The sequence below is a fragment of the Aricia agestis genome, chromosome 12 (genome assembly GCF_905147365.1).
Source record: "Aricia agestis chromosome 12, ilAriAges1.1, whole genome shotgun sequence".
NCBI classification, from domain to species: domain Eukaryota; kingdom Metazoa; phylum Arthropoda; class Insecta; order Lepidoptera; family Lycaenidae; genus Aricia; species Aricia agestis.
Window position 1 is genome coordinate 10,368,897 of NC_056417.1, and position 15,562 is coordinate 10,384,458.

Below are 15,562 nucleotides of genomic sequence, written 5' to 3' on the forward strand. Positions count from 1 at the left end.
TTAAGAATTCATCTCATAATCAAATCAAAAGCAATAAAACATAAGCTATACTGTTGAAATATTTAAAAATATTATAAAGAATAGTAAAGACCATTTTCCGCACTAGCGTTAGCTTTGGACATAATGTTACCATCAGCATTTTTTGCCTTTTACTATATTTTTCTTCATTTTGTTGAGTACCAAGTTTTATTTGGCCGTGCTGATCTTGTAGACATTGAAAATGGCGTCGAAAAGTAAAAAAATATAACTACGGTAGCAAAGAAACAAGTGATAGCGCGACGTCCATTCCCTCCGTTAACATAGTCGGATGTGGCACAATGATAGCCTTGGTTATAAGGACATATTTTATGAAATAAAACAAAAATGACGATTTTGCACATCCGACATTGTTAACAGTCATGGGCGATATTATTATAACGAACATTAGGAATAATAATGTTGTAATTGTTACTGCTGATAAGAGATAAAACAAGAGCAATCTGTAAGATTACATAATATAAATAAATCTGGTTTGCACACGTCCCTTTTATTTCAAACAAATATATTTTGATTCACTTTAAACACAACACTTTCAGCACAAAATACTGTCACAATACTGAAGTAATAAATATTAATTTGTGAGCTACGAAAGCAATTGACTATTATATCATGTAGGTAAGGGCCTGTTTCACCACTTCCTGATAAGTGACGAATAGTCTATCTACCAAATAACTTGACAGATCAAGTACGGAGAATCTGTCAAAAAAGTTACGAATAGCCTATTCGGCACTTTATCAAAAAGTGGTGAAACAGACCGTTAGTGTTATAACAACTTCCTATGATTTTTCTTTAGATTTCTTTTTTCCTGATAAATCTGCCATTTCCTTTGCCTTCGCCTCAACATCGTCTTCTTTATGTAATGGTCCATACCTCCAGTCTGAGGGGTATCCGAATTTCCGTACATCGTCCCACCACTGTTGGTCACCGTCTGCCCAGATGCAGTATATCACGTTACTGCTCATGAGCACCGCAAAACATACCCAAAATGCTGTCCTCCATTGAATTAACGTTGACTGAAATAATAGAATTTATTGCTATAAAATGCAAAAATAAAGGTTGACTTATAAATGTAAAGATTTTTAAATTGAGAATTTAAAAACTGAATGGGCACCTAAATAAGAAATACTTACGTCTGGTGTTAACAAGCCTATGAGATAGGGTGTAACCATTCCCCCTAATGTAGATGTTGTGTTGACGAATGATGTGAGAGAGCCCGCATAGTTTGGAGCGATATCCAATGTGTTTACCTAAAAATTTTGTAGTAAAGATAATTTGAGAAACGACATTACGGTTGTTAATAGTTGTAAAATTATTGATTACTATCTTGAAACTTAAATAAATAAAAAAAAAAAACAGAATATTGATTGATTAAATGATATAACCCCTTATCTGTCAGCTGTCACAATTTACATTTTTCCTACATGTCAAACCATTTCCCGGTATGCGTAGCAGACCGGGTTTGACAGGACTTGTTTTGAGATAGAATTTGATACTAATTAGATTTTTTCAGATTCTAATTGGAATAATGTTAATTCACTATTACAATCTTAAAGTATATTAAATATTCTTTATTTTATTCAAACATCGTGTATGTATTAATTTATTAATGAATTAGAACGACCGCTTTCAAAATACGGTACGTAGAAATCGAAATTTCGATCTCCAATAACTTTTATTTACAGAAGCAGAACATTCTCACTTACCATTTAGTTAACGGCTCAATACGTTACAAAACATAAACACTTCATATCACACGTGCCACCATATCACTTTTTTAAACAACACTTGTTTATAATTAGTACGCCGCGGGCGGCCATTTGAGACTTCTGAAGTGAGTGTCGTATTTTAACAAAAACATAAACGACGCATGACGTTATGGTCACAGATGTTTTGTTTTTATTAACTTGACTTTATCCGCTACAGATAACGAAAACATTACAAGCTTCATAGATTATAAATATTGACTACCAGATGATAAAAGAAAACATTTTTCAAATTTGGCGCCAAAACTGGATATTCAAAAATACGTTGTTTTTAGTGAACCTATAGTTACTACAAGAATTATAATACATTTTCTAAAATAAAGATAGATAAGAGTATCAAAACAAATAAACAGAATAATATAGTTCTAAGAAAATAACAATAGATTTATGTTGTTAAAAGTAGTCAACTAAAGGTCATTTTTCCTAAAACATTTGCCCTTATTATTTACCAAAGCTGCGTGAGTAATTTACATCACTGGGTTGCTAGATTAATTTACTTTATGATTGTAATCTGTTCTATGAGGTTAATCACTTCGTTAATTTGTTCGGAAACCGGGAGCCGGCCGCCGAACCATATCCGGGTATAGGTGACATGCGCTATAATACCGGGACCCGGTATGCGTGACAGACAAGGGGGAGTTTAATGAAATTTTCGTAATACGATCTGGTGAAAATTGTTATGAATTGAATACATCAACTTAATAATGCTTTTAATTAATTTTGATAAATTTAAAAACTAAAGTACATACCTTCATTCCACTGTAGTATGCGCCCATAAGCGCCATGGACATAATAAAGCAGACCATAGCGACTGAACGATTACATCCACAGTATGACGCCAGGATAATACAAATAGCTGGACCAGCAGTTGCTGAAAAAAAACAGTGGAATAGACAGTAGATAGTAGGAAAAAGAATGTAATTATTCGTGTGTGACTTTCAGGAAAAAAAAACGTATGAACTGTACATTTAAGCATGTTAAAATACTATTTTTAAGAAAATAAGAGTCACACAAGCGGAGTAGTATAGCTGTTAGAGTAAATAGTAATTTTTATAATCTTTAATTTGCATACCTATGGTCGTATAAATGATTCTCGCAGTTTTAACTTTGTGCCACTTGTGTTTTATGGCGAAATCGCAAATGGCAGCAAATATGAATGAGCAAGCACTCATGGCAGCGTATGGCAGTCCCGTGAGAATGCCTGTGCTGGCAACGTTAAATTTTAGTACATCGTGCGAGTATTTAGGCAAGTCCGAGATCATCGTGTAGAAACCCCAATCATGGCCAACCTGAAATAAATAATTCTTTTTACTGTTTTTACTTTGGTTGATTTTAATCATTTTTTTAAAGCAAATAATAAGGCTTCGATAAAATAATATCGACGGTGGAAAGGCAAAAGTTACCAAGCGACACTAGGGGTCAAAATGAGTTATTTATATATTCGGAATCAGCGAATTTTTCTCTATCGATTGGTCTTAGTCCCATGTCTCTACGAGCACTTTTGATGTCGCTTAGGAACACCGTGGAAACGGGTATTTTTCTTATTTTCGGCGACTAAGCGACAACTTTTTGACACCTTTTTAAAAAGCAGGCATTTGGTAATATCTGTATGTTTCTTTTTTTACTTGGTAATTTTTGGCTTTACACGTTTTTAATTCAAACTACAGTTAGTAATTTCTGCCTTTCCACTGATGGTATCAATTAAGTACTTGGGACGTTTTACCTATAATACATTTATTTATTTATGGTATTTCGGACTCTTTTACGAACCCTTGAGATATTTTTTCTGTCGTTAAGTATTTTTTAACAAAACGTAATCATATAAAAAATTCAATATAGTAAATTTTACTCGCCGCAACTAAGATAATATGTGGCGCTTGGTAACCTTTTACCTGCCGCTTTATCTATAAATTTTGTTACTTGGATACCAATTGCTAAAATAATTATTTAATTTTAAATGTGGTTAGCCCAAACAAACACTTGACGCGTTGTCGCTTGTCCCCGCTGTAAATCATACCTAATATGGTGGATAGTAACGGTTTTTTCGATCAGTCGTAGTTCCACTGTCGCTTAGGCAACCAGCGTGCGCGCTCTCGCGCATTTCCTTACTACTGTTTTGTGCGATACGACACTTGGTATCTATTAAAATTATTATTTTCAAGCTAATTTGATTTTTAGAGTTTTCTGTTTTGAATATAAGAACTTACCCGATGCGGTAAGTTCTTATATTAATTTTATAATAAACTCATACCAAATATTTTACTGATTCCGTAGCAAAAGTTGATTATAAAATAAACGAATTTGTGAAGAGAATCGCCTTTTTATTTTGAACCGACTTCCAAAAAAAGAGGAGGATTCTCAATTCGATAGTATGTTCTTTATTTAGTTATGTTTGTTCGCGGATAACTCCACTATTTGTAGACCGATTTTTAAGATACTTCTGTTGTTGTATAGGACATAGTTGGAATTTGGTACCTAGTTCACAAAAGTTGTGATCTGATGATACAATCCACGATGAATCGAGGCAACTCCTTAAAATTTGTAAGGAAACATGTACAGGGGTATTACTGTAGTGATTTTGACTTTTTCTGAAGGATTTCAAATATATTATTGTTGGAATATACGTACTAGAGTACAAATATCCAAGTATATTATGTAAACCTCAAATCAAGGTTTCTTAACTTTTTAATTCCTATGATATTCACAACTGTCATTTGTTATGTCATTCTATTAAAATTATATCTATTGAATGGACGGTCGATTTTTCTTTTGCTCTAAACCTATTCCCATTTTCCATCAGGTAATGGGCCCAGGTCGCTAACTGTAGCTAAAAGTAAAATACAAGTATTTTTTTTTTTGCATAAATAATAATGGATTCGCGCAACAAGAGAAATATCCATCAGTTTACTGGCGAGCGATATAGTACATGGAAATTTCGCATAAGATCGTTGCTGGAGGAACTTCAAGTGCTATGTGTTGTTGATTCCGAAACTCCAGAGGATGCCGATGTTGAATGGTCGAAGAAAAATATGATAGCCAAAGGTACAGTCGTAGAGTATTTGGGTGACGCATTTTTAAATTTTGCGAAGGGATCAGCAACGGCCAAATCTATTTTTGAAAATCTGGATAAGATTTACGAACGGAGGAGCTTGGCAACGCAATTAGCGTTGCGAAAACAGCTATTGAACCTCAAGTTACAGCCGGATTTGACACTATTACAACATTTTACTAGTTTCGATAATTTGGTAACTGAATTGATCTCCGCTGGTGCCAAGCTGGATGAAATGGATAAAATATCGCATCTATTGCTCACGCTACCCACTTCATACGACGGCGTTATTACTGCGTTGGAAACACTCGGCGAAGAGCAGCTAAATTTGGTGTTTGTAAAAACTCGCCTACTAGATCACGAAGTAAAATTGAAGGCGGAACCTACGACAGGACTGAAAGCCCTGCAAACAGGGAATACGAAATATACCAATAATAAGTCGTCAAGTTTTTATAAAAACAAATACAATTACTACACTCAAAAGAAAAATAATTATATGCCCAGGAATTCATTGCATAAAATATCAAAAATGTATTGCGATTATTGTGGACGTAGAAACCATTTCAAGAAGGATTGTCGATATTTCAAGAAGTTGCAACAAAATAATCAATCTGTAAACATCAAGAAAACTGCAAACAGCGTTCAACCGTGCAACGACAATGATGAGGGCGGTTTCGCTTTTATGTTATCAAAATGTAAGTTACGCACTTCAAATTATTGTAACAGTAATACGATTTGTTTTCTTTTAGATTCTGGTGCGACAGATCATATTATAAATGTTAAGAATGTTTTTACTTCCTACGTGCAATTACCTACACCCCTGAAGATCGGCGTTGCCAAAAATGGAGCTTCGATACTTGCGTTCGGTAAAGGACGAATAGAAGTAACCACTAATTTAGGAATTTTAGGTTCAATCGATGACGTTTTATATTCGCCGGAGGTACGTTACAATTTATTATCGGTAAATCGCATGCAACAGGCTGGTATGACGGTTATTTTTGGTAATAACGGTGTTTAAATTTTTGGTAAAAATAAAGAATGTTACATGACTGGTGAGAATTTAAATAATTTATTTAGTATTACTTTTCAAATTAATAAATCTCAGTGTAATTTAAATGTAGTTTCTGTAAAACAACAAGACTGTTTAAAAGAATATACGTTGTGGCATGGTCGACTTGGCCATTTAAATAAGCAGAAACTTAATATTTTGAAAAATGTAGTTGATGAACGCGATAGTAAAATTTTTGATAATATTGTAATACCTACAGATGAGTTGTGTGAGTCTTGCATACTTGGCAAACAAGCTCGATTACCTTTTTCTAAATGTAAAGATAAAATTAATAATAACCGACCATTGTTTATTATTCACTCTGATGTATGCGGCCCGATTACACCTACTACTATTGACGATAAAAATTATTTTGTAACTTTTATTGACGGTTTTACGCATTACAATGTTACTTATTTAATGTATGCTAAGTCTGAGGTACTTAAATGTTTCCAAGACTTTGTAGCTAAGAGTGAGAATCTATTTAACTTCAAAGTAACAAATTTGTATTGCGATAATGGGCGAGAATATCTCTCTAATGAGTTCAAAAATTACTGCGTTTGCAAGGGAATAACTTATCATTTGACTGTACCGTACACGCCACAGCAAAATGGTGTCGCAGAGCGCATGAATCGTACGTTAACCGAAATGGCGCGAACATTGGTTACAAGTGCGAAGTTAGATAAGTCATATTGGGGCGAAGCTATATTAACATCTACATATATAACAAATAGGCTTCCCACAAAAGCGCTTCCTAATAATAAAACACCATACGAGATGTGGCATAATAAAAAACCGAAAATTAATCATTTAAAAATTTTCGGTTCTACTGCTTACGTTCATGACAAAACTAAGGGATCGAAGTTTGACGAAAAGTCTTTCAAAGCCATACTAGTCGGTTACGACCAAAATGGTTATAAATTATTTAATGTAGAAAATAATCATTTCCTAATTGCAAGGGATGTTGTATTTGACGAGTTGAATTTTGAATCCTCTAGACCTGTCAACAATTTGGTACCAGTAAAAATTCCCGCCGAAATTAATAAGCCCTATAATGAATCGGCAAAGTTAATAGGCAACAAACACAGTAGTCCTCACATGAGCTCAGAAGCTGAACCTTCGTCTAGCAAACTGAGACGTAGTGAAAGAATTCAAAAATTGCCCGCAATTGATTACAAACAAATGGATGATCCTGACTCTTATCTATCACTTACAACAAATGAAATGTTACCTAATAATTATGACGATATTTTTAATAGAGATGATTCTAGTAAATGGTTAAAAGCAATAGAGAGTGAATTAGAGTCTATTAAAAGTAATAATACATGGAGTCTTGTAGAAAGACCTCAAAATGTAAATATTATTAGTTCTAAATGGGTTTTTACAATTAAAAAGAATGAGTTGGGTGAACCTACACGCTATAAAGCGCAACTAGTCGCTCGTGGCTTCACACAACAATACTTACAAGACTATGACGAAACGTTCGCTCCAGTTGCACGCATTACAACTTTACGATTTGTTTTAGCACTTGCAAATCAGTTTGACTTACATGCCCATCATATGGATGTAAAAACCGCGTTTTTAAATGGAATTCTTAAAGAGGATATCTATATGGAAGTACCGAAAGGTGTTACAGCGGATTCCAATCAAGTTTGCAAATTAAGTAAGTCGCTATACGGTTTAAAACAATCTTCTCGGTGTTGGTATGAACGTTTCGATCATACTCTTAAGGCTATAGGTTTTGAACATTCACAGGTAGATCCTTGTTTATATATTTTAAATAAAAATAGTATGAATGAAAATGTATACATTGTGCTTTATGTAGATGATGTTTTATTATGTACCAAAAATAAACAAATTATGGATTTATATAAAAAACGTTTAATGCAAGAATTTAGTATGACAGATTTAAATGAAGTAAAACTGTTCTTAGGCATTAAAATAGAACGAACTGAATGTAAATTAACTTTAGATCAATCTTTGTACCTTAAAAGTGTTTTGAATAAGTATTCCATGAGTGATTGTAATCTTTCAAAATCACCATTTCCATCAAAATTAGATTATGAAGCTTTAAGCTCAGACGTACATTATGATGCACCTTGTAAAAATGTCATAGGGTGTCTTATGTATGCGATGCTATGCACCCGGCCAGACATTTGTGCTGCAATAAGTATTCTAAGTCGATATCAAAGTAAAAATAATGAGGAGTTATGGCTATGCTTAAAACATTTATTGAGATACATAAAAGGCACTGTTAATTTAAAGTTGACCTATGTAAAATGTAATTTTAAACAATTGGTTGTTGGTTATGCAGATTCTGACTGGGGAGGCGACTTAATTGATAGAAAGAGTACAACTGGACATGTTTTTAAAATTTTCGATAATTGTACAATATCGTGGAATACGCGTAAGCAAAACACTGTCGCCGCTTCCTCAACAGAAGCCGAATATATGGCATTATTTGAAGCAGTTAGAGAAGCAATTTGGATAAAATCCTTATTAAATAGTATTTTGATTCCAGTAAAATTGCCAATAATTATATTTGAGGATAATAATAGCTGCATCAGTATAGCCAATAATCCAACAAATCATAAAAGGTCGAAGCATATCGACATAAAGTACCACTTTACTCGTGAACAAATTACTAACAAAGTAATAAAGTTAGAATATGTTTCCACAGGAAATCAACTGGCTGATATCTTCACGAAGATGGTACATACTCCAAAGTTTCTTGAAATAAGGAGTAAATTAAATTTAATTTAAATTGTGAAATTAACTATTTTTATGATTGAAGTTAATCTATAATAGTTAAAGTCATATATTTTTGTTTTAGTTAAATTCAGTAAGCTAAGTTCAGTGTAAACTTGAGCTAAGTTATTTCAGTAAGAAATTAAACATTGAATTAATTATTATAAAATAGTTCTGATTGTGTTACTACTTGAATATTTGAGGGGGACTGTTGGAATATACGTACTAGAGTACAAATATCCAAGTATATTATGTAAACCTCAAATCAAGGTTTCTTAACTTTTTAATTCCTATGATATTCACAACTGTCATTTGTTATGTCATTCTATTAAAATTATATCTATTGAATGGACGGTCGATTTTTCTTTTGCTCTAAACCTATTCCCATTTTCCATCAATTATGTACTACCAAAAAGTAACATTCTGCAAAAATGTATAGGTACCTTGGTTCCGAAGGTGCTGTATAGAATTTTTCAATCCTCATAGATAGATATTCAGGGATTTCAGCATTTAAACAACTAATTTAAGCATAATAATATGCCAATATATCAATTTCATCAATTGTCATCATCATCACCATAAAGTTATTATGCCACGCTGCACGCACCGTCAATCATGACCCTATTATGGGTACTTCTCATAGTCATAAATCAATCACATCAAAATAATGTGAATTTTTGTAAATACACTCAGGTACAGTTAACTTTTGTGGTAGTTATATACACTTAGATAAGATTATCCTCCACTGACTGCGTACAATATGCGTAATAGACATCTAGATAACTAAAAAAACCGGCCAAGTGCGTATCGGGTTACGCGCATTATAGGGTTCCGTAGTAACGCTAGTTTTTGATAATTTTTCACCATCTCAGTAACATTTAAAGGAATTTTAACGAAAAATTCCTTTATACTTTTCATACATTTTGTTTATGTCATCGACTATTACTAAATAGCTTGTTAAGTCTTCTTAGCCGTGAGTGTTTTTCTTTTAAATTCAGCATCTTTGCTACTCCCGTGAATATTTTCACATTTCCATTAGATACATCCACAGTAGAATGGGGGGGCGGGGCACTGGACTCTAACTTATTTTTCCACTGTAGAACTTCATATTTCACAAATGGACCCCGAAATCGGAAAAGGATTTTTGAAATGAAAATGTTTCGGGATGGACACGAAAAAAAAACCGGCCAAGTGTGTGTCGGGCGACACGCAATATAGGGTTCCGTAGTACAGCTAGTTTTTGTATAGTTAATGAATGTACATTTATAACGTGTTTTACATTACTAACAACATCATCTCAGTTATATTCAAAGGAATTTGAAGTTTGAACGAAAATTTCCTTTGTACTTCTACGAATACAATTTTTTAGTTGATCGACTCACTCAATAACTCATGAATGTCTTCTTAGCCGTGATAGCTTTCCTTTTAAATTCAGCATATTTCTTACCCCCTTGAATTTTTTCACATTTCCAGAAGCCACCGTTTAGCTGGTAGAAGGGGGGGGGGGGACACTAGACTAACGATTTGTTCCACTTTAAAATTTCATATTTCACAAATGGATCCCTAAATCGGAAAATTGTCTTTGAATACTCATAACATTTTTAAAAAACCTATCCAACGACACTCCACACGGTGGGGTGGACGCGGAAAAAATAAATCACCCCCATTTTGTCGGTTTGATTAAGATGTACATTCATGCCGAATTACAGTTTTGTAGGCCTTATAGTCTCTGAGAAAAACCGCGGACAGACAGACGGACAGACAGACAGACAGACAGATGGACAGACAGACGGACAGACAGACGGACAGACAGACGGACAGACAGACGGACAGACCGAAACTATAAGGGTTCCTTGTTGACTAGCCGTAAAAAAGAGAAAAATAAATTATTTTCAAACAAAAAATTGGAACTGACTTCCTTGGCAAAAACAAAATTAATATTCTTATGAATAAACTAAAAAGTGTTACATAATTCTTATTTTATAGTAGTGCCTTTTTAGGGTTCCGTACCCAAAGGGTAAAAACGGGACCCTATTACTAAAACTTCGATGTCTGTCTGTCTGTCTGTCTGTCTGTCTGTCTCCAGTCTATATCTCAAGAACGGCTACAGCTAAACATCTGTAATTTTTACAGATAGTATTTCCTTTGCCGCTGTAACAACAAATTCTAAAAAAAAAAAAAAATCCCATACAACAAACCTGGCCTTTTTTGCTAGATACCAATAATGGCAACAGCTAGGCACTTGAAATGTTCACAAAATACTCAATTGTATTTATACTTTTATAATTAATAATAAAATTAAAATAAAATAGATAAATAATCCCATACAAAAAAAACTATTTTAGCCTATTTTTGCTCTATAATGGTACGGAACCCTTCGAGTATTATACGTGGGAGAGCCATGCTGCGGCACCAATGTGCCGGCTCGACCGGAGAAATACCACGTTCTCACAGAAAACCGGCGTGAAACAGCGCTTGCGCTGTGTTTCGCCGAGTAAGTGAGTTTACCGGAGGTCCAATCCCCTACCCTATTCCCTTCCCTACCCTCCCCTATTCCCTTCCCTTTCCTACCCTCCCCTATTACCCTATTCCCTCTTAAAAGGCCGGCAACACACTTGCAGCTCTTCTGATGCTGCGAGTGTCCATGGGCGACGGAAGTTGCTTTCCATCAGGTAACCCGTTTGCTCGTTTTCCCCCTTATTTAAAAAAAACCGGCCAAGTGCGAGTCGGACTCGCGCACCGAGGGTTCCGTACAAAAAGTAATAAGTTTATATTTATTAAAAAATATATATTTTGTAATGTAACTAAAAATTTAAGGTTTTCGGAATTTTTCCTTTATGTGTGCTATAAAACGTTGCTTCATGCCAAATTTCAAGATTCTAGGTCGACTGGAAGTACCCTTTAGGTTTTGATTCCCTTGCGAGTACTTGCGAGTTTCAAAATATGCAGCTTAAATTGCTGTTTCTTTTGATTGCGTTGACATAGAAGTTTGATTTTGTTACAGCTTAAAGGTATTATAGACCTGAGTATTTGGTATGAATTTCAATTTAATACCTCTACGCGTTTATGAGGAAATGGGTAGTAAGTTTAAAATTATTAAAAAAAAAAAAATTATGTGATGTAACTAAAAATTTATGGTTTTCGTAATTTTTCCTTTATCTATGCTATAAGACGTTGCTTCGTACCAAATTTCAAGATTCTGAGTTCACGGGAAGCACCCTGTAGGTTTTGATTCCCTTGCAAGTGTCGAAAATTTGCGGCATAAACGGCTGTATCTTTTGATTGCGTTGGCTTAGAAGTTTGATTTTTTCACAGCTTCAAGGGACAGTAGACCTGAGTAATTGATATAAATTTCAGCTTCATACCTCCACGCGTTCCTGAGAAAAAGGGTCTTGACAGACGGACAGACGGACAACAAAGTGATCCTATAAGGGTTCCGTTTTTTCCTTTTGAGGTACGGAACCCTAAAAAAAAGAGTTGTACACGAGTCAAACTCACACTTGGCCGATTTTTACGATTGGACTAAGCCTAAACTATATTATCTGTACTCAATCTTCATACATTTTAGAAGTCGGTAAGTAAGTTACGGTTCATTGGAATACTGAATATCTGAATATTGTTTTTACCGAGGAACTCGGCTTCAATTATTTGTTTGAAAATTATTTATTCAAAGGCATATTTCAAATATTGTATACTTGATAGGTTTTTCTTCAACAGTTTAACTTCAGTTATTTTCGATTGCAGCATAACTATAGTTATGCTGCAATCGAAAATTATAATTATAGGAAATTTGCTCAGTATACTGAGCAAATTTCCTCACTGAGTCTAAAAAGTAAAAACTTTTGAGTTCTAGCTCAAATTTATTTGGCGGCAGGTAAACAATTACTTACACTAACAGAATTTTATTTGTCGTATAGTAAACATTGCTTGTTATAATAATGGAATATTATGAAATTTAGACCCCTTTGCTTGTTCAATTAATAAAAAAAATCTCTACTTAACCCTTTTTGCTTCGAACCATTTGGAAAAAAATATATATTTAGATATCTTTACTAGATTGAAAGATAAAATGTTTTTGTCGGTTGGTCATTTTTACCTGCTTCTAAATTTAGGTAAATTGTAACCAAACACCACTTCTACGCTAAGTATACAGAAATACCTTTTTTTTTAATAAACCAATTAATAAAGGTATTAAAATACTTTAAAAATCCGTTGGATTTTTTAAAATATCTCTAACAGCTAATTTTCTACGATTTTTTAAAGAAAAAATGAAATGTTTAAACGGCTCTCCTGTAAAAATAGCTATATGTCGCTTGGTAACTTTTGCCTTTCCACCGTCGATATATATTTCGCCTCTCCATACTAACATTTACAAATAACAAAGCCCAAGCTGGCTTCGAAAGTAACATAGCTTTCCAGGGCACTGGGTCTCCTTTAATCTCACTTTCCTTTTTCGTTATCTGGCTTCTCAAATATTTCAGTTCCTCTTTAGAGATATACGGATGAGATTCTGGTTCACTGTAGCATAAAAGGACCTATAAGCAGTATATAATATTGTAATTGTAAATTATATATAAAACGATCACTTCAAAATGCTTATAAAAATCATGTTTTGCTTACCCAAAAAACAAACCAAATAAGTCCCGAAGCACCAAAGAAATAGAAAACGTAAGCCCAGTCTCTACCATCAGATAAAAGGATGCCAGACATAAAAGAACCGTAAATGTTTCCTAACTGACCGCCTCCAAAGATTATGGACGAAAGAAAGGCTCTCTCGTGAGGTGGGCTCCAACGAGCTAACATAACCATTAGACTTGGCATTGTTGGCCCCTGTAAAAGAAAATGCAAAAAATGTATGGTTTTTGATGCTTTGACCTAGAAATTAAAATCTAATGTTTTTAATATTTCCAAGCCAAGTTCCATATTTTTACTCATGTTGGTCCTTGATGGACCTATACAAGCAATTACGATTGTAAATATAGGCATGATATTCGTCTATTTTGCTCATACTGTAGGCAGCTTTGTGATCATGGTATAATCACTCTAATGTGGAGAGCGGCTTTTAGACATTATGGCCGGTTTACATTAATCGCTGGTCCGTTCTAGTACCCGTTTATATTATTCTTGTAACAATCCAGTGCTGGATTTGATTACTGGATTGGAATAATGTAAACCGGCCATTGTAAAAGAAAACTTAGAGAACAGTTGAAAATAATTAGGACAATTGACAATCAACCTACCTCACCCATTCCTTCTAAGACACGAAGAATAAATATGCCTGTTGCTCCACCAGTCCGAATAGACAATGGAGTCAAAAATGTTAAAAATGATGTACTCAGTAATCCAAGACCAATCGTCCATTTTCCACCATACTTCTCCGACAAGTATGCACCGTATACCTGAGTTGTTATATACCCATAATAGAATCCACTCAATACCAGTCCTTGTGTCGATTCATCCCAATCAAAAGTGGCGTGCTAAAACACATTGTTAAGAGCAAATTAAAGAAAAATCTGTCTAGAAATCCTTGCACATATTCTTCATGCAAAAATCTGTTACCTGTGATAAACGGCTGAACCGATTAAGATTAAATTTGATACGGACATACCTTGAGAGGCAGGAAAGGACATAGGTACTAGGATAGTTTTTATTGCAAAAACTTGTACGATTCTCACGGACACAACAAAGTATCGGGCATCAACTGTAATTAAGTAGTGTGTTAAAGAAAACTTACAACATTGTCTACAAAGGTAATATTTCCAATTACAACATCACTGGGACATGCATCTGGATCAAATTTAATTTGCTCTTTTCTTTTTTGCTTCACCATTTGTGTGATAGCTATATTCAAGCAAATGCGCATCGCTAACGCATTGAAACATGCTGCTGCACCCACTATTGCAAAAATATATCGTCGTGGTACTACGCAACCTAAAAAGTTTAAAATTAATAATAATGCGTTTGAAAGTGAAACCAAAAATCCAGAAAAGTATGAAATTACACAAACTAAAATCTACATAATACTTACCAACTATTGGAGTTAAAAATTAAGTAGTGTAGCATTAAAAAAAGGAATTTATAATATAGTTTTCTTTTACTCACAGTTCCGGAGTGTGTCGCAAAAGCTGTTTTCTTTGGTCACATCACTAATGTTCTTTGTTAGTAACTTTTCACTTTGTACTTTTTTCAGTTGCTCCATTTTCACTTACTTAATTTCTGGTGGCCAGCTACAATTACCACTTATTAATTATTATTTTCTGTGAAGCTTAGCTGGCTAACTTAGGGGCTGGCTTTCTTTAGCCAACCAAATTGTTTTTAAGGTTCTATTTCCATAATTTACACGCGTTCGTCGTCGTCTCTACTATGAATAATAGTATTGCTAAATAATAATTTATTACGGTATTTATTATGGTGTATCTTGTCATCGGAAGCTAAAGATCAAACATCTTATCTTAGGCATACAAAAGTTATTTACATTGTCTTTCCTATTACGTAGTATTATCTACCTGTGCTTTGAAATTTTGAACACGAATTGTGTTTATGATTTCTTGTTATGTATTTATTTACCTTTAGTAATTTAATGTTGAGCTAGTCATTGCTAGGTTTTTTTTAACAGAATGATGAGGAATTTTATCAAAAAAAAATCTCTATTAAAAATTAAAGTAAGTCTCGATGAATGTTAAAATTTACCAACAGCTATTGAATCGTGATCGTATTTATCTAAATATGCGAATTTGACAACTTATCTTATGATCACTTCAAAATTCACGCAATCAGAAGCTTCTGACGATGCAACTTATCAACTCTAAAATATAAAAATCATACCATAGAGTAACTCGCTATATCCTTGTACTTACAATAATTGTATATTGCATTGTTTTGCTTTTTTATTCGGCGATCTAGGATTAAAACTAT

The 15,562-nt window shown here is 33.9% G+C and overlaps 1 protein-coding gene across 1 annotated transcript; it reads right to left on the bottom strand.

Annotated features, from left to right (window-relative positions):
* Window positions 1-754: 754 nt before the first annotated feature.
* On the bottom strand, window positions 755-14,996 carry LOC121732555 (putative inorganic phosphate cotransporter). Its single transcript, XM_042122475.1, has 9 exons — window positions 14,750-14,996; window positions 14,382-14,578; window positions 13,888-14,124; window positions 13,268-13,477; window positions 13,015-13,182; window positions 2,875-3,091; window positions 2,552-2,673; window positions 1,170-1,286; window positions 755-1,052 (listed from the first exon to the last, which is right to left on the bottom strand). The coding sequence occupies exons 1-9, from the start codon at window positions 14,844-14,846 to the stop codon at window positions 816-818; spliced, it is 1,602 nt and encodes a 533-aa protein (XP_041978409.1). The 5' UTR covers window positions 14,847-14,996; the 3' UTR covers window positions 755-815.
* Between the last annotated feature and the right edge of the window lie 566 nt (window positions 14,997-15,562).